Raw genomic sequence first — 17319 nt, 5'->3', positions numbered from 1 at the left:
CATTTTTTTTTACATATGTCCATTATAACCATAGTAGCCATTCAAACACTATGTTTTAGATGAATACTAAACTAACTAAAGAAGGTTACACTCCGTATTTCATAATAAATAATAGTTTAGATAAACTTTTTTTTTTTTTGTTTCAAGTCGGTATAATAGAGAAATCTAAGCAGTATGATCTTAAAGACTAGTAGTAACCAAAAAAAACTACTGTTGTTGTTATTTTTGTAGTTCAAAATTGGAAAGAGCATTATTAGAAAGAGACATTGCCCTTTTTGTATTTGTTGTCGGTCTCTCTTTTTAACATCTTACGTGTGTTTAGGCCACTATGCACTTTATATATAACTTAGATCAAACTAGTTCTCTCAAACAACACAATCATATAAAATAGAACGAGTAAATTAAAAACTTCAATGCTTTTGACATAACTTTTTTCAGATGTGATCAAGTTTATATAAGATCCGATCAATTCCAAAGTCAAAGAAAAGAGAACCGACCAATTAAAATGAGAACCGAACGATTAAAATGAGAACTGGCCGATTAAGAAGTAGAATTACAAATACCACTAAAATTAGTTTTAACGACACATTTAACAAATTGATTATGATTTTAAACAAGGAAATTAATGCCAGTTCATTTCTTGTCTAAAAATTAACTTAAAATTACAAAAAAAAACATTAACTTAAAATTCTGAAATAATAATTATATGTTTTTGGTTACAAATTGACGAAAATAAATATTGAAAAGTTATTATTAATCCCCCACTTGGCTCGTGAGCTAATTCTTCGTATTGTTGACAAAAAGTCATTTTTAGGAGAAAACCAAAAATTGTTTCTCTTTTCTTTTTTTACTTCCAGTTTGATCGTTATCTTTACTTTATCTCAGATTTTCTATGCAAACAAATCTTCTTCTTTAAATACAAAACTTATTCGAAAAGATTGTTCAAAAGGTTAAAACTATACAAAAAAAATAAAAATATAATTAATTAATATATTAGAAAAATGAGTAAAATGATTGATAAGATGGCTAAAAATAGTTAAATAAAAATTACAATGATTTGATGGTTCAGGTCGAAAAGATTGTTCAGCTTTTCCATCAAATCATCGTCATAAATTAGAACTATAGAAAAAAAATAAAAAATATAATTAATTAATATATTAGAAAAAGAGTAAATGATTGATAAGATGGCTAAAAAAAGGGGAACAATTTTAAAACTACTCATTTTTTGAGATCACATTTTTAAAAATACTTCCCTAAGAGAAGCATTTTTAAAACTATCCATGTTTTGGTGCAAAAAGACGATTATGCTCTCATTTGTATCAAGCAAGGTTTAGTGAAGGTATCATATCTAATACGGTCTGCTTATGTTAGTTTGCTGCATATTTCTATGATATTACAGAACGATGTTTGTTAGTGAAGATGTTTTGCATCTGCACTTGAAGTCAAATGGAAAAGATAAGACATGTTTTTAGTAAAAGCTGTAGAATATGATTTTATTAAGGTGGTGGAGTTGAATGTGTGTGATTTGGTAAGTCCAATATGATTAGTTCATAGCAAACAATTTGTGAATTTGCAAGCAAAAGAAAGGTTGTCATCACCAAATAGGGAAGAACCATCCTAGTCCGAGACATTAACTCAAGGGTACGAATCTCCAGCTGCAAGACACTAACAAGGTACATAGGTAGTAAATGTTTCATTGGTTTCATTTCCTGGCCCTATGTGTAATCAACTATTCAAGCTGTGAATTAACTGTATCTAGATATATTCATGGTTTGTGTCGCAGGATTATTGTTGGATATTAGAATTTTGGAATTATTCAAGAAGATTCGAGATCTGTTTTTAGTATTCGACCAAGAGGAGTGGAGACATGTAAGAGCCAGCCTTGAGTACACTGGTGGAGATGTAAGAAGTGCTAGTAGAAAGCGGTATATCTAACAATAGTTTCAGACCAAGAAACAAACTCATGTGATAAGAAAATTGGTGCTTAAGCTGAAAAAATGCTTCTTTGTTTGTCAACATTAGCTGGATCCATTTTTAAACTCTCACCTATTTTTTTTGTAAAAAAACCCTGAACTAAAATCCGTTAATAAATTTAACTTTACGCTTACGGTGTCTGTCTATAATAATGCGTCGTTGTTTTTATTGAAACAAAACGACGTAGCATTTTGTTTTTAACGCCAAAACCACATGAAGTTCGCTTGTCATAAACCACACCGAGTAGTGCCCATGAAAATCTCCAAATCATGAAACCCTAACCTCTCTTAAGTGCTAATATGATGAACGACAGTGAAAATAGCTTACAATTATATAGAGTAAAAGTCAAAATAGAGTTAGAGTCGAAGATGCACTCATGAAGACACCATCATTGTCATTGATTGAGAGTTAGTAGAGGTCTAATTATTTTTGTAAGATGTTGCCAAAATTTTCCCGCAAAAAAAAATTCTGAGAAAAATTTTCCCGCAAAATTTTTTTTTTGTATTAGTGCTTACAAGATTTTCTAAAGGGTCTTTTAAAGGGCTTACAAGTGTTTTTAAAGGGATTTACAAGAGTTTTTAAATGATTTTTAAACGATTTGTAATGGTTTTTAAAGGGTTTTGGAAGCCTACAAAGGTTTTTAAATGGTTTTAAATGGTAACAATTTTAAATAAGTTTATAACAATTTTAAAAGGATTTACAAGGATTTTTAAAGGATTTTAAAAATTTACAAGGATTTTTAAAGGTTTTTAAAAAGGATTTACAAGTGTATTTAAAGGCATAAAAGATTTAAAAATAGTTTTAAAAGATTTACAAGGGATTTTAAAGGGTTTTAGAAGTTTACAAAGGTTTTAAAAGGGTTTACAAAAGTTTTTAAATGTATTACAAGTTCTTTAAAATGGTTTTTAAGGATTTACAAGGGTTTTTAAAGGGTTTAAGAAGTTTATAAAAGTTTTTATTAAATGATTTATCAAGGTTATAAGGGGTTTAAAGGGATTTACAAGTGTTTATAAATGTTATAAAATGATTAAAATTGATTTTAAAAGGTTAACTCAAGTTTTGAAAGGTTTTGGATGACTTTTAAAAGATTTACAAGGTTTTTAAAAAGATTTTTAAGGGATTTAAAAATATTTACAAGGTTTTTTAAAAGATTTTTAAAGGAATTGAGAAAAATTTTGGCGGGAAAAATTTTGGCGGAATTTTTCGGCGGGAAAATTTGGCGGGTGAAAAAACCCATCCCAATTTTTTTCTTTTAAAAACATACAACCCGGATTAACCCATTTAAAGCAAACCAGACAATCTCACTAACACAACCAATTCAACGTAACCAGCGGAAGACTTAAATAAAAATCCAATCAAACAATTCCATTAATCTTACAAGTTCAACTATCATTATTCCAGAAACAAAATCATCCTAACATGCTTCTAAATTCCGTTCTAACATCCTAACAAATTCTACAATAATCTAAACACCAATGAGCGCCTAGATCATCCTCCTCTCCTCGCCATGATTCCACGGATCACACTTTGCTTTTACCTGCATCAACGAAAGAGATGCATAAGTATTTCATAAATACTTAGTGAGGCAATCATACCACCACTGGCTATACACACAAGCACATTCAACCATTATCCAAGGAAAAGAACCAAACAACCAATAAAAGATAGACCATAATCCCTACCAGTCAGCCAATACAATCTTCTCTTCAAAGTTAATGTTGACGAGTCTTTATTTTAGGATATCTAGTCTCTTTGGAAAACACTAGCCGGGAACTCGTATTTCTTTTAGTTTTAAAAAAACATCTTGTTGTTTTTCTTATAAATTCCAAGATGACAAGTCGTTTTTTTTTCTAAATTCAAAATCATTTAAGAAAACATCTTGTTGTTTTTGGGTTAAAAAAATGTTTCGTCGTTTTATATAATTAAAAACAACAACGCATTATTATAGACAGAAACCGTAAGTGGAGGGTTAAATTCATTAGCGGATTTTAGTTCAGGGTTTGTTTTACTAAAAAAATAGGTGAAGGTTTAAAAATGGATCCGGCTAATTTTGAGGGTTTTTTCCATTAAATTCCCAAAAAAAATTAAGGGAAAATTACAATATGAACAAAAGAAAAGAAAAAAGAAACAACTAAACAATTGGGTTAATGTGATTGGTTTATATGATTGGTTTCTCGGTTCTCTTTTACTGGGTTAATGTTGGTGTAGACCATCATTATCGAGCGATTCTTAGCCATATCTTAGATGAATTAAGATAAAAATTTAAATCAAAATCAGCAATTAATATGTAACAAACGTATCTTGCTTAAGATGCTAATAGGATGAATAGATACGTCAACGTGGCAGGAATTTATTGGATGTTATTAAAAAAAAACAATTATCTCATTTTCCTCTCTCTCTCCTTCTCCCTCTCTCTCTCCCTCTCTCTCTCACTCTCTCTTTCTCTAAATGGAATTTTTTTATACTTTAATTGGTCATTCTCTTTTAAGTTCAAGCCTTCATATTTATTTTCACACCAATTTCATATATTTTTTTTGTTCTTACAAACTTACCACTATTGTACTTTAAATTAGAAATTGCTACATCTTATGTATATTTTAAAAGTTTAAATTTGCAATAATTATAAAGTTTTCTAAAATTAAAAATTTTAATTTTAATTTAACTTTTAAATAAATATTTTTTTCTAAGATCCCCAAACTACTTGAGGGGTGTATTCAAAGTAGTATTTTAAGAGATTTGAGTTTTATTGAGATTTTGATGATTTTACGAAACTTCATATCATTTATGTAAAATCCTTTCAAATCTCACCTAAAACTATGAGATTTGGATTCTTGTATTTTTAACTAAAGAAGTTCCTTGAAATCCTCTTAAATCCTCTAAAATCATTTAAAATGAAATCCACAAACTGTTTTCAATAACGGTGGATTTTACGGTGGATTTTAAAATGACTAGTTCAATAACACTGGATTTCATAAGATTTTTTAAAATCCATAATTGAATAACACAGAATTTGTAAACTTTTTACAAATCACTTGAAATTGCACTTTGAATACACCCCCCTAAGAATCTATCAATAAATATTTCTCAAAGCTAAAATCACAAAAACAACTCTTACCCTTTACTTTTTCAAATTTATTATAAACTAATGCTAAGACTAAAATTTAAGATCCTTTGATAATCTTGCTCTTAGATCTAGACTATATGATGTTGTATAGTGTATACTATATGAAGAGACAAATAGTACCAAAATAAACGAAAGGGACAAAACAGTAATTTCATAAACAATCCTAGGCAGGCTGCAAAAAGTAGAGTTGGAGGAGGCTCTGTTACATATTAATGGCGAAAAAAACGACAAAAGAGACAAACTCAGCCTTGGACGTGAAGGCCTCTCCGTACACTACACCACACAACATTCTCTCTCTCGCACAAACCATTTCTTAAGCTCTGTTAACGATCCTCTCTCTCTCCGTATTGTTTCCTTGGTTTTACTCTACTCTCTCTCTCTCTCTTCTTCTTCTTCGTTTCGTTTTACTCTGTTTTTGATCTCGATGTTTAAAGAGAGTTTTATGGGTTTTGGAGATTTTAACTTGGGGAAAGCTTCAGATCATTGTCGTCTTCCTGAGTTTGGTTCTAATGGGTTTTTACAGAGTTATTACAACAAGAGCAGTGAGGCTCTTGATTTGTGTATGAAGCTGAACAAAATGGGTATCTCATGTGATATGAGTATCTGGACCAAACCTGAAGAACAGTTCCGGGTCGACCCGGGTGGTTTTGGGTCTACAACTCTTCATGGGTCTTATGGGTTTGAGCAGAATCTGAGTGGAGCTTCTCAGATTCATGATGGGTATCACAACGTTTCCTCTGTTTCTCAAGCTTTTCACCAAAACAACACCTTTAATGGAGATCATAGTTTCCTTGGTCGTCAAGCTTCCTTTAACCCTAATGGGTTTGAAGAGATTATGGCTTTTCATAAACCCATAAAGCCTTCACCTTGTCTCAGAGGCGTCTCTCAGATGTTTGAAGGAAACAGGGTTTCTTGTCGAGCTGAAGTTTATGGAAAGCTCGGAGCTTTTTACACAGAGGATGGTCAAGGCTCTCTTGGGAACAATCCATTTAGAGGAAACAATGTTTCTCAAACCCTAACCGCCGCCGCCAAGGAAGGTTCTAGAGCTTTTTACACAGAGGAGCTTACTCAGCTAAGACCGTTTCACGAGATGAGAAAGTATTTAAAGGAAGAAGAACCAAAGATCAAAAGTGATTTGCCTCTGTGTCTTGACTCCATTGTTAACATATACGGATCTGTGAAGCTAATGGCTAAAGATCAGATTGGTTGTCGTGTACTGCAGAAACTAGTCGAAGAAGGAACATTTCTTGATTCGAAGATTATAATCCATCAGATCATTAACCATTTCATTGAGCTCTCTACTGATCCGTTTGGGAACTACTTTGTTCAGAAGCTCTTAGAAGTGAGTGATGAAGAACATAGAACTTTGATTGTGACTGTGTTAACCTCAGAACCAAAGGAGCTTATCCAAATCTGCCTCAACACTTATGGGTAAGCTTTTCTCTATCCTCTTGATGAAACCAAAGTTTTAAAAGCTCATTAATATGGTCAAATATTTCTTGTTATTGGAGAAAAAGAAACTGAATCGGTGCTGTTTATGGAAATATTTGAAATCTCTGCATAGTTTTGTATAAGGTTTAAGCCATCGCTATCGTTGTAAGAAGGCATCATTTGGTTGAAAAGGATGGATTTTGCTTTTTGCTTTTTGCTGTTTTTGGACAAACCAAAACTGCAAACTGTAGGAAGCTAGGAAATAAAGCTGAGACCTTTGGACAAAAACCTATAAATGCGTTTGTTTCTGATTTCAAGAAGCTGAGACCATTGGACAAAAGATTAGAATTTTGCTAGTTTTCTCATTTGTCTGTGGATAATGCGTTTTTGAATTCTAATTTCTTGTTAATGTGTTTAAACAGGACAAGGGTTGTGCAGAAGATGATTGAAACTGTGAAGACAAAAGAGCAGATTGCTTTGGTGAAGTCTGGTCTCAAACCTGGCTTTCAAGTTCTTGTTAAAGATTTGAATGGGAACCATGTCTTACAGAGCTGCTTGGAGTCATTTGGTCCTAATGACAATAAGGTTTAATTGCTGTCACATCATCTTTGTTTCTTTATTTTCAAATGAATGTTCTGAAAATTTGGTGTTTAGATGCTGCTACTAAGTAATGAGCTGAGATTTTTCTAACATATTAATCTCCATCATTTGTTTCTTACTTAAGCTCTGATGAATGATGTGATTTTGGTGTCAGTTTGTGTTAGAAGCTGCGACAAAACACTGTGCGGAGATTGCAGTTCATCGTCATGGGTGCTGTGTTCTCCAATGCTGCCTTTCAAACTCTACTGGCTTGCTACGTGAGAGACTCGTCGCTGAGATATCTCGAAACTCACTTCACCTTTCTCAGGATCCTTTTGGGTAAGTTAAATCTCCACTGCAGACTCAATGATTTGGTATAGTTTGTAGAACTCTCCTGATAGTTAATGAAATTTTGGCAGGAACTATGTGGTGCAATACTTAATAGACCAACAAGTTCCTTCAGTGAAGTTACTAGTTCAGTTTAGAACACACTACGCCGAGCTAGCGACTCAGAAGTTTAGTAGCCATGTCATTGAAAAGTGTCTAAGGACGTATCCAGAGAGTCGAGGTGAGATTGTTCGTGAGCTCCTCTCTGTTCCAAACTTTGAGTATCTTCTGCAGGATCCTTATGCAAACTATGTGATCCAAACTGCTCTCTCTGTAACCAAAGTAAGTCCAAATCAATACATGTTTTATAAGTTTTCAAAAACAGAACTTGACATGGCTTTTGGGGATGACTCAGAGAGCTGTTCGTGCAAGATTGGTAGAGAAGGTTTCTCGGTTCGGGAAACTATGGTCGAGCCCTTACTGCAAGAAGATTTTCTCCAAGACCAACTTGAAGAAGTGACTATAATTAGTATCTGAAAACTGTTGTTGTTGTTAAATTGCGTTTCAAGATCGTATAGGGCTTTAGAGAAGACAATGCCCTTGATGTTTTTGTTGTTGGTCTCCTTTTTGTAGTGACAACAACTTATCAAACCAGAACTACTTGTTAGTCTGTGTTTTAGGCTATTACTCTTTATATATATTAAGAGACCACACTGTCTCTCTGTCTCTCTTTTGCATTATTTTAGGAACTCAAAACAAACAACAGAAACAACAATCAAGGTTTTGGAAGAACAGAATCAAACGATTTGAAACTCATCAAAGAGAGAGAAAGAGAGAAGAGAAAACAGAAACTAAAGCATCAGCTTTTGTTTCTCTGTGGAGGATTTGTTGATTAAGCATCATCTTCACCGAGAAGTGCGACGAGCATCTTCTCGTAATCTCCACGAGTGTCTTTGGTGATGGCTTTCTCCAAAGGAATGCTGTTCCTGCGCTGGTACTCCTCTCCTATGACCTTCAAGTCAATCTCAGCTCTTGTGGTCACAATTCTAGTGAGAGCTCCTTCGTCAGTTCCAGTTTTGTTGATTGCTGAACGAAGAACATCGACAAAGTAAAGCTCTGGTCTTGTCAAGCACTGAATGGTTGACCTCAACAGTGCAAGGAACTTGTCATCATCATCTCCTTCTTCAAGGCTCTTGAGGATTTCCTCGCCATGATCATCTTGGTAGCGATTGAAAGTAGCATTGATCTGTGCTTTGCTCCTTGTGGACAAGATTCTAATGACATCCTCATCAGTGTAGTGCTTGTCCTTAATTTTCTCATGGATCAGCTTGGCCTCTTGCTTAGCCAATGTCATGTTCACTTCATCCCCTTCATACCTGAATGAAGTAACAAGAGGAACCAAAAGCTTTCTGAATTCACCAGTAGTGTGGTGAGCAACGTCCTCTTCAAGAGACTTCTTGTAACGAGCATGGTACGCTTGCCTAGCGTGAAGCAGCTGCGTTGAAGTTCTTGTGCAAGCTACTTCCATAAGCACTTGGTTGCTTGAAGTCCATCTTTTGGTAGCTTCATTAGTCAACAAAGCATCGCGCTCAGCGGGTTCAAGAGTCCACAACAAGATAGCTCTCTACGCATTACCAAAAACCAATAAGGATACAATGACTTAACACAAATGATAAAAACAGATACATAAAAAGTTCGAAATCCGAACCTCAAAGTCGTTTGAGAGCTCCTTGTCAAGAGTCTTGAGAAGATCTTCGCCGTAGGTTTCATGGTATGCTTGCCTGATCTGTTTCCTCTGTTCAGCACTTCTGTGAGCCAAGATTGATATAATCAAATCCTCATTCGTACCCCATCCTGCGAAAACACGAATAACATTCCACTTTACATAAGCATCATAGTCATATAACAGATCCAAGAAACTCACACACTACAGATCCATAGCAACAAAAGTGATCACGATTCAAAGTATAAATAAATCTCAAGATCTTGAACTACAAAAACAATCATCACATCATAAACTACATTTCAGATCTAGACCAAGAACACAGATCTGTGAGTGTAAGAACCAAAACAACGAAATCAAGATGTAGTGTGAACGTTATCATCATCATCAGTATCAACATGATCATACAAATCAAAGTTCAAAGAACAAAAGGATCAAATCATTACAAGACCAAAAAGATTGTTATAGATCCAACAAAGAAACAAGATCATCCGATCCATGAAAGAACAACCTCGATCTACAACCATCAAAACAGATGATGATTGTAAGAAAACACTACCGACACAAACATCAAACAAGATCAGACCAAAACCAAGTTCGATCTACATCAAAACAAATGATCGTAGCAAACCAAAGACAACAGATTCATCATTATTACAAAAGGTGGGATACTGATGATGATAAGGTAGACAAGAACATAATCAAGATCAAGAAAAAAAACAGAGAACAAGAACAAGAAAGAACACAACAAAACAATACCTTCAAAAGCAGTTCTCAATTGCTCAGCATCTTCAGAAGGATGAGGAACAGAGTCAGAAACCTTAAGAGTCGCCATTGTTTCTTGCTTCTTTGTTTCTTCTTTACTCAGTGTGTGTATATGTTGAGAGTCGAAGCCGACGCAAGATTGACTTATAAAGACAAAGAAGAGGTTTTAGGACACGACGTGGCCTGTCCGTATATACCAAAATATCCCTTAAGCAATTATTAATTTTATCTGCCACGTGTTTGTTATACTTTATGAATTTTTAAAGGTATTATTTTATTTTTCTTTTAATTCGTATCTGCTTAACTTTATATATATCGTAATCTCACATTAACGGTTTGATTGGTTGTCACAAAATCATTCACACGGTTTTATACGCGTTTTAAATTAATTTTTAATAATCCATTTTGTATTTTATAGATTATGACATTATAAAGTACTAGTAGATGAACACTTGTGCTCATTTTGTATCATTATTTTTAGTGTTGTTTTGTTTGTGTCTGACATGTATATGAATTTGATTTTATTAATAAATTCTGCTGAATTATGCTAAAATATTACTTTACTTGGGGACATGATGTCCATTAGAAGTTAATTATTAGAAAGAGATTTTTTTCTTTTTTATTTATTTAAAATTCCTACTATGTATAAGAAAATATCTCATATATTTGACAGAATTACAATACTATTAATTAATATTCTATAAAATACTATTAATTAATATTCTATATAATACTAAAAATATCAGATTCTTAAAAGGTTTATGATTTTTTTTTGTGGAAAAATGTAGGTAGTATATGTATTTTTTTAAATGCATGAATATATAAGGGGGTGTATTCAAAATTAAATTTTATGAGATTTGAGTTTTCTTGAGCTTTTAAATGATTTTGATGATTTTAGGAAAATTCATATAAATTTTGTAAAAAAAAATTCAAATCTTACCTAAAACCATGAGATTTGGATTTCTGTATTTTTAACTATAAGTAAATCTTTTCAAATCTTCTCAAATCCTTCAAAATAATTAAAAATTAAATCCACAAATTGTTTTCAATAACCGTGGATTTTAAGGTGAATTTTGAAATCATTAGTTCAATAATAGTGAATTTCATGAAACTTTTTAAAAACCATGTTTGAATAATACTGGATTTGAAAGTTCTACACAAATCTCTTTAAATTCCACTTTGAATACATCCCCCTAAGTGACTACTATTAGTGAGATATAGATTCTTGAACAAATTTAAGAAGTGTTTGGACCCATGTTAAAAATTTGATGGGTAAAACACATTTATCACTTAACAATTTTATGGACCTGCTTTTCTTTAACATAATTTATGTACATATTATTTTTCTTTTCATTTTACTAAAAAAATATTTGTGTTTCTTAATACCTAGACATTGTAGCTTAACCTTGCTTTTTATATATTGATCGTATCAACAATGGCACTTGAAAAGAGAAAATTGTAGGCCTCAGCCTTTAGATTTTTGGACTGGATGGCATTTTTTTAGAATTAGATTGATTTACAAATTTTATTGAAAAGCCATAGTAATCAAAACATACATAATTTCGATTACCGGTTCAGATTTAGAACTAAATTACTAGAAATATCCGGATTATTTTAATTTTTATCCAATGAAATTCGAAATATATGAATTACTCGAATTACCTAACTAATCTGATCCGAAATGAGCTAAAAATAGTAGTATTTATAAATTGTTTTGGTATAGTTGATACTCGATCAGATTTTGGTCATAGTTCGATCCGATCCAAAATCAAATCACATTATATATAATAATCAATCAGGTTTTACTAAGTAACCGAAACTGATTCGGGTCGGATTTTATTTCAGATTATACGTCGAAACCTAAAAAATTCTCTGAAATTCGCAATGTCTAACAGAGAAACACTAACATACTATTCGAATGACCACGAAAAATTAAATCGGGATATATAACCTAACCTAAAAAACCAAAATCTCTCGGTTGTACCGATCCGAGAATTTAGGTTCGTTTCAGGCTGTAACGATCAATTTATGGCATAATTTTTTTTCAAGAACTAGATTATACAAAAATTACATAGATTTTCACAAAATTCAAACCGGATTCACTAATACCAAATTTAACCGAAGTTAACCAAAAACAACCACTGTAATCTAAATTTTTCAAAAATTCAGTTAATTTTAGTTTCGATTTTCAGAATTGTAATTAACCAAGATTCGAATTGAACCAAACCAACATTTATTTTCTTTAATTTTGGCATCTTTTCTTAATTTTGTTATGGTTTACCAAATCGCAAAACTAAACCGCTTCAAACCAAACAGAGATTCCCAAGTACCATACCCAACATATGAAGATACATCGATAAACACAGTTCTAAGCTAAAATATATATATAACAAAAAAAAAGTTTAATTTCGTACTCGTCGAAGAAAGTGACGAAGCAGAAGCATTCTCTAAGAAAACGCTGTAGAGATCTCTAACATCGTTGGCCGAGATAACGGATCTGTTTGTAAACACAATAAAGCCATTTTCACCATCTTCAAGATCTTCTCTCTAACTTCCACCTCTGGTTCTATTAAACGTTCATCGGAAATGCTTCTCAGCGACGTTGCTTTCCCCGGAGACGACGAAGATAATGCCGAAACCAAATCTCCTGGATGTTTTCCCTTTATCACTTCTAATATCAGTACTCCGAAGCTGTACACATCGCACTTCTCCGTCACTTTCATCGTGTAAGCTAATTCTGCAGACACAGTCAATTTCAGATTCGAATTTAGGGATCTCAATTTCATATGTTCGTGTTTGAATTTGTAAGTTTCGATTTCGTAAGCTTGAAATCGAGTTTAGGGATTTCAAGTTCATATGCTCGAATTCGAATTTGGAAATTTCGATTTCGTAAGCTTAACATCGAATTTAGGGATTTTAATTTCAATTTCATGTTTGTCCAAAAAATAAAAGGGATTTCAATTTCATATGTTCGAATTTGAATTTGGAGATTTTTAATTCATTAGCTTGAAATCGAATTTAGGGATTCCAATTTTGTAAGTTTAAATTCGAATTTGTAAAATTTCGATTTCGTTAGCTTGAAATCGAATTTAGGGATTTCAATTTCATATGTTCAAATTCGAATTTGGGAATTTCGATTTCGTATGCTCAAAATTTGATTTCAGTTTCGTTTGATTTTGAGTTTATAGGATAATCTTTACCTGGAGCGACGTAGCCGTAGGTTCCAGCAACGGTGGACCAGTTGGAGGAATCTGGTTTGAGAAACTTAGCAATGCCAAAATTGGAGATCTTAGCTTCGTAATCATTATTGAGAAGGATGTTGCTGCTGGTAATGTCACGGTGAACGATCGGAGTTGGTCGGTCATGGTGCATGTATGAGAGCGCGTAAGCCACACCTTTGACGATATTGATCCTTTTGGTCCAGTTTAGACGCTTAGCTTCTTCGTTGTTGGCTAATATTTCACTTAAACTTCCCTTTTCCATGTACTCGTAGACTAGGAAAGTGTTGTGGCGGTAGGAGGAGAAGCCGTAGAGCTTTACTACGTTGCGGTGACTGATCTTTGTTAATGCTCTTACCTCGTTTTGGAACTCTTGCTTCACTGTTGGGTTTGATATCTCTTCGTCTGTTGTATCGTGTAGCTTTTTCACGGCTATGGTTGCGCGTGGAAGCTTTGCTTTGTAGACTTTTCCGTATCCTCCGTTTCCAATCAGGTATTTTGGATCGAATTCGTTGGTTGATTTGATAATCTCTTGGTATTTAACTTTGCCATCATAGCTACAGATGGAAAACTTCTCTCCAGTTTCAGAATCTGAGTTTTCTTTGTTGTGTTGTTTTTGTTTGCGGAGGTAGTAGGTGAATATTCCTGCGCATGTAGAGAGAATGACAAGTGCTCCTAGGATCGGCACTAGTAACCACACAACAAGGTTTTCATTCTTCTTTGATTTCTTGAACCTATTGGAACTGATAGGGCATGGTTTCAGCCTTTGTTTAGGAGCATTACTGCATAAGCCTTTGTTTCCCTCCAATGCATCTGCGGTTGCGTTTCGAAACGATGGGGTATTTGGAAGTGGACCCTCGAGGTTATTGTTTGAAATATTGATGTATGTCAACGCTCTCATGCCTTCAAAAGTTGTTGGAATAGGACCCGAGAGATTGTTGTGTGAGAGGTCGAGAATGTCGAGGCTTAGCAGGGAGCTGAGCTGTGATGGGATTTCTCCGTCGAGCTGGTTGTGGCTGAGATCAAGATGCGTTAACTGAGTCAGCTTTGTTAGTCTGGGAATGCGTCCATCAAACTTGTTTCTGCTCAGGTTCATTTCATGAAGCTTATTAAAGGAGTCAAATGATTGTGGGATCTGTGAGCTGAGTCTGTTTGAGGATAAGTCAAGAGACTCAAGATTGGTTAAGAAACTTATTCCTGCAGGAACTCTTCCAGATAATTGATTCCCATTAAGTCGTAGCCTTGACAAATTCGTGAGATTTCCAATTGCTTCTGGAATTTCACCAGTAAGGTTGTTGGTAGATAAATCCAACTCACCCAGTTGTATCATGTTCCAAATCTTGGGAGGGAAAGCACCTGTGAGGTTGTTGTTTGACATGATCAAGGCAACTAGGTTTGGACTCTTCTCCCAATTGCTTGAAATTTCACCATGGAAGTTGTTGTGGCTGAGATCAATGAAATTGAGATTTGGATAAATCCCGAAAGTTTCAGACATATCTCCGATGAAACCATTCCCTTTAAATCTTACTCTGATCAAGCTCTTACAACCTCTCAAGCTTTTCGGGATAGGACCTTCCAAGTGATTATCATCTAGTGTGAGGTTCTGAAGCTTGCCACCTTTGCAAAAGGTATCAGGCAAGATACCAGTAAAGTTGTTTGTGTCGAGCTCCAAGACAGTAAGCTCTGAAGAGTTTGCAACTCCTGGTGGGATCGGACCAGAGAGCTTGTTTTCACGGAGGAACAAGAGCTGCAACTTGGTAAAGTTGCCAAAGGAATCAGGAATAGAACCTGTAAGTTTGTTCTTACTTATCTCTAAATCAATCATTGAGTCCATGTTGCCTAGTTCTGGGGGAATGACACCAGTTAGTTGGTTTTGGTAAAGATGAAGAAGGGTTAGGTTCTTGAGATTTCCTAAGGAAGAAGGAATTGAATCCGTAAGGTTATTTGTATGAAGGCTAAGGGAATCTAGACTGGCCATGTCACCGATCTCCGGGGGGATTTTGCCGGAAAGTTGATTTCCAAACAAGTTGAGAAGAGTTAATTTCTTCAACTCTCCGAAAGTGGAAGGGATTTGGCCAGTCAGGTTGTTTCTATCTAGGCATAGCTCAACAAGATTGGTTAAGTTTCCAATATCAGAAGGAAGGGGACCAGAAAGAGAGTTGGAAAAGAGGTACAAATTAACCAAATTGGTTAGGTTTCCAATGGAAGTAGGTATAGGTCCGGACAAGAAATTTCCATACAAGGCTATCTCTTGAACTGAAGTTAAGTGACCGATCTCAGATGGAATCGACCCGTTTAACTTGTTTTCGACAAGATGGAGGGTTTCAAGGTTGCTTAAATTGCCAAGCTCAGGTGGGATTTCTCCATTTAACTGGTTTATAGAGAGGTCAAAGTAGATGAGTTTTGAGAGGGATCCAAACTGGGGAGGGATAATTCCAGAGAAACGGTTCATGCTAAGGTCGATGTAAGCAAGGTTTGGGAGAGATGAAAAAGGGAATTCTTGAAAAGTACCTTCGATGGCGGTATCAGTAAGGTTTAACCTTATGAGACTCCCTTGTGAGTTACAAGAAACACCATACCATCTGGTACAGAAGCTAGTATTGTTGACCCATGACGCCAGCTTCGATGAGCTTGTCTGGTTCGTGAAAGTAGATTTCCATTTCAGAAGAGCGTTTGCTTCTGAGAAAGTCGCAGAAGCTGAGATAAAACAGATTAGAAGTATGGATATGATCAAAAGAAAACAAAGATGGTAAGGATTCTTCTCTGCATAACCCATTCTCACTCACTTTTTTTATTTTCTCTCTTGGTGTTAGATACAAAGTTTTGGCTCTTAAATAAAAAGATCTTCAATTTCACTTTGGTGCTTGACTTCTCTTCAGGTCGTGTCGTTGATAATGAAACTCCCATCACCCGTCAAAAGGGTTCTCCGTTGAACATTCGTTCGAGTAATGAAATTTGAAGTCATTGTTTTGTGTAAGTGAGAAAGACTTGTGTGTCCGTCACGACTGGGATTGAAATGATGCTTATGTTCTTTTTTGTTCTTGTCTTATGTTTTCACGGAAATAACAAATCAAGTGGCAATACTCGGAAGTTTCTATTTTTTCTATTTGACTAGTTTTGTTTGATTTTCTTTACTTTATTGACTATGATCTGTTCTCTTTTAATTTTTATTTCTGTTGAGAAATATATATATTTTTTTCTCATCCTACACATCATCGCCTCTTAACCCATGATTTTTCTCTTAGGCCATGAATGGTGACAAGAATAAGCGGGACGTTTTTCAGAAAAAAGGAAATACGCATTAATAACACCAATCAACTAATTAATATTGTTTGCGGATTTGTAAAAACCAAAAACGGAAAACCGCAATTTTTTTTTATCTCTCATCAAATTGAAAAACGCACCATTTAATAGACAGCTTTAAATATGGTGCGGGACACCTTAAAATCCGCTTTTACATAATTTATTAGTACTAAATGATATTAATTAAACAATAAAATAGGTTTATATACGTTAATTGTCCAAATTTGCATAAATGAAAATTTGTGGTAAGCAATATATTGTCTTATGTAGAAAAAAATATATATGATTATGCAATATATAATATTATATTACAAATAGCAAAATTAATCATAATAAATTCACATCTGCTATAAATAGCAAGAAAGTGTTAATAATTTATCAATAAATCTTTAGTTCTGCATAAAATATATGTATATAAAAAATTATTTTAAATAAATTTGGGTAGTTTAGGTTCATATATATGCAATACTTTGTCATCAACATAATACATATAATAATTTACACTTATATCAATTATTTATATATTTCTAATTTATTCATATAGTGTCCAAGATATAATGGATAATTTTTTTATTTTCTAAGATATAATGTAAATAAATTATCTTTTTCTAGTCATTTTTGGTGTTTAAGATTCATAAATGTTTAACATATTTATTTATTAATTTATTTATATAATTATCCTAATTATTAATAAAATAATACGAAATCCGCACCGCATATAAATTTTCACCAATCAAACATTATTTTGCACCATTTACTTTACTTGTCCCGCAATTACAGTTGTCCCGCATGCACCGCAGTTGAACCGTACCGCACTATCAAACCGCTTGTCTTATCTACTATCATTATCTATATTAACATTTTGAAGTACCTTT

General features: G+C 33.8%; 3 protein-coding genes and 1 long non-coding RNA gene across 4 annotated transcripts; 2 read left to right on the top strand and 2 right to left on the bottom strand.

Annotated features, from left to right (window-relative positions):
• The first annotated feature begins 5458 nt into the window (after window positions 1-5458).
• Window positions 5459-8161, top strand: LOC17899716 (putative pumilio homolog 10). The gene is made up of 5 exons (XM_006305950.2): window positions 5459-6529; window positions 6952-7114; window positions 7284-7447; window positions 7528-7777; window positions 7851-8161. The coding sequence occupies exons 1-5, from the start codon at window positions 5523-5525 to the stop codon at window positions 7953-7955; spliced, it is 1689 nt and encodes a 562-aa protein (XP_006306012.2). The 5' UTR covers window positions 5459-5522; the 3' UTR covers window positions 7956-8161.
• Window positions 8134-10051, bottom strand: LOC17897695 (annexin D1). Its single transcript, XM_006305332.2, has 3 exons — window positions 9918-10051; window positions 9144-9289; window positions 8134-9059 (listed from the first exon to the last, which is right to left on the bottom strand). Exons 1-3 carry the CDS (start codon window positions 9991-9993, stop codon window positions 8328-8330), a joined length of 954 nt encoding a protein of 317 aa, XP_006305394.1. The 5' UTR covers window positions 9994-10051; the 3' UTR covers window positions 8134-8327.
• A 2297-nt stretch (window positions 10052-12348) lies between these two features.
• Window positions 12349-15979, bottom strand: LOC17897200 (MDIS1-interacting receptor like kinase 2). The gene is made up of 2 exons (XM_006306595.2): window positions 13124-15979; window positions 12349-12660 (listed from the first exon to the last, which is right to left on the bottom strand). The coding sequence occupies exons 1-2, from the start codon at window positions 15915-15917 to the stop codon at window positions 12371-12373; spliced, it is 3084 nt and encodes a 1027-aa protein (XP_006306657.1). The 5' UTR covers window positions 15918-15979; the 3' UTR covers window positions 12349-12370.
• On the top strand, window positions 15721-16305 carry LOC111832583. Its single transcript, XR_002835485.1, has 2 exons — window positions 15721-15890; window positions 16021-16305. It is a non-coding gene; the product is annotated as an uncharacterized LOC111832583 (long non-coding RNA).
• The last annotated feature ends 1014 nt before the right edge of the window (window positions 16306-17319 follow it).

Source organism: Capsella rubella, unplaced genomic scaffold (assembly GCF_000375325.1).
Source record: "Capsella rubella cultivar Monte Gargano unplaced genomic scaffold, Caprub1_0 scaffold_1, whole genome shotgun sequence".
Classification (NCBI taxonomy): Eukaryota; Viridiplantae; Streptophyta; class Magnoliopsida; order Brassicales; family Brassicaceae; genus Capsella; species Capsella rubella.
Note: the sequence above shows the minus strand (reverse complement) of the source record. Positions and strands in the feature narration are given on the sequence as shown.

Excerpts from the sequence above, each read along its gene's own strand:
- LOC17899716 (XM_006305950.2), top strand. The coding sequence starts at position 5,523 with ATGTTTAAAGAGAGTTTTATGGGTTTTGGAGATTTTAACTTGGGGAAA. Across the intron at positions 7,115-7,283 it reads TTGGTCCTAATGACAATAAG|TTTGTGTTAGAAGCTGCGAC; the intron begins GTTTAATTGCTG and ends TTTTGGTGTCAG. Across the intron at positions 7,778-7,850 it reads CTGCTCTCTCTGTAACCAAA|AGAGCTGTTCGTGCAAGATT; the intron begins GTAAGTCCAAAT and ends GGGATGACTCAG.
- LOC17897695 (XM_006305332.2), bottom strand. The coding sequence starts at position 9,993 with ATGGCGACTCTTAAGGTTTCTGACTCTGTTCCTCATCCTTCTGAAGAT. Across the intron at positions 9,290-9,917 it reads ATTGAGAACTGCTTTTGAAG|GATGGGGTACGAATGAGGAT; the intron begins GTATTGTTTTGT and ends GTGTTTTCGCAG. Across the intron at positions 9,060-9,143 it reads AGCTCTCAAACGACTTTGAG|AGAGCTATCTTGTTGTGGAC; the intron begins GTTCGGATTTCG and ends GGTAATGCGTAG.
- LOC17897200 (XM_006306595.2), bottom strand. The coding sequence starts at position 15,917 with ATGGGTTATGCAGAGAAGAATCCTTACCATCTTTGTTTTCTTTTGATC. Across the intron at positions 12,661-13,123 it reads CTACGGCTACGTCGCTCCAG|AATTAGCTTACACGATGAAA; the intron begins GTAAAGATTATC and ends CTGTGTCTGCAG.